General features: G+C 61.7%; 1 protein-coding gene across 1 annotated transcript in view; it reads right to left on the bottom strand.

Moving 5' to 3' along the window:
• The window catches only part of LOC103916313 (solute carrier family 2, facilitated glucose transporter member 5-like), a 9,138-nt gene that overhangs the window by 6,254 nt on the left and 2,088 nt on the right, over nt 1-796 (bottom strand). Inside the window, exon 2 of the mRNA XM_009323284.1 lies at nt 403-501. Within this exon, the coding sequence (XP_009321559.1) occupies nt 403-501 (99 nt within the window). The remainder of the gene's footprint in view (nt 1-402; nt 502-796) is intronic.

The following is a 796-nucleotide window of genomic DNA, read 5'->3' as shown; positions in this document are numbered from 1 at the left end:
TAGGGAAAATGCCATGGGTTTAACAGCATGGAGATGCAGGGCAGGACGTGACCGGGGATGACTAGGATGTGCTGGTCTGGTTGCTCAGCCAGCCTCAGCACCAGAGGGGTTTAAGGACAACTCAGAGATGCCACAGACAGAGCTGGAGCTGGAGCAAGGAGGTTGTGGACAGCTTTCCCCAGCCCCTGCCTTCCAGGGGAAACCAGTTTGGGAGGCGTACATGAACACAGGCTCCCATGTCCCTCCCATGCCATCCCTCTCCCTGGACTGCTCTCCATGGGTGACTGCCCAAGGGAAATGCCAGCATTTTGATGTGGGGCTGCTGGGTAGCGGTCCCTCCACCCTCCCAGAGAGGGATGCAGAGCCCTTCCCCTGCTCCCAGAGACGCTGCCCGTCCCTTACCACTGCCGGTGAGTTCACCACGGCCAGGTTGTAGCCATAGAGCATGGAGGAGCCAAAGGACACCAGGAGGGTGACCGACAGCAGGGGGAAGGTGAGGTGCTGGGAGAGAGGAGGAGGGATCAGCACAGCCCCGGCCGGCAGAGCCGGGGGCCAAGGTCACACATGGCATGAGCTGCATTGGGTCACTGCCCCTTTTCTAGTAGGGATGTCCCTGGCCCAGAGCAAAGCCCAGAGCAAAGACCCCAATGAGACGGAGCTTCATGCCACCACCCAGCACCCAGCCCAGCCGACCCGGCTTCCCCATGGCTGGTCTTGTGGCTGTAGCATGAGGCTTTACCCTGGCGGTGGCCCAGCTCAGGCTGCTTGTCCCGGCTGCCTGTCCCAGGCACCCCTG

This window comes from Pygoscelis adeliae, unplaced genomic scaffold, assembly GCF_000699105.1.
Source record: "Pygoscelis adeliae isolate BGI_AS28 unplaced genomic scaffold, ASM69910v1 Scaffold294, whole genome shotgun sequence".
Lineage (NCBI taxonomy): Eukaryota > Metazoa > Chordata > Aves > Sphenisciformes > Spheniscidae > Pygoscelis > Pygoscelis adeliae.
This window is presented reverse-complemented; position numbering and strand designations above follow the sequence as displayed.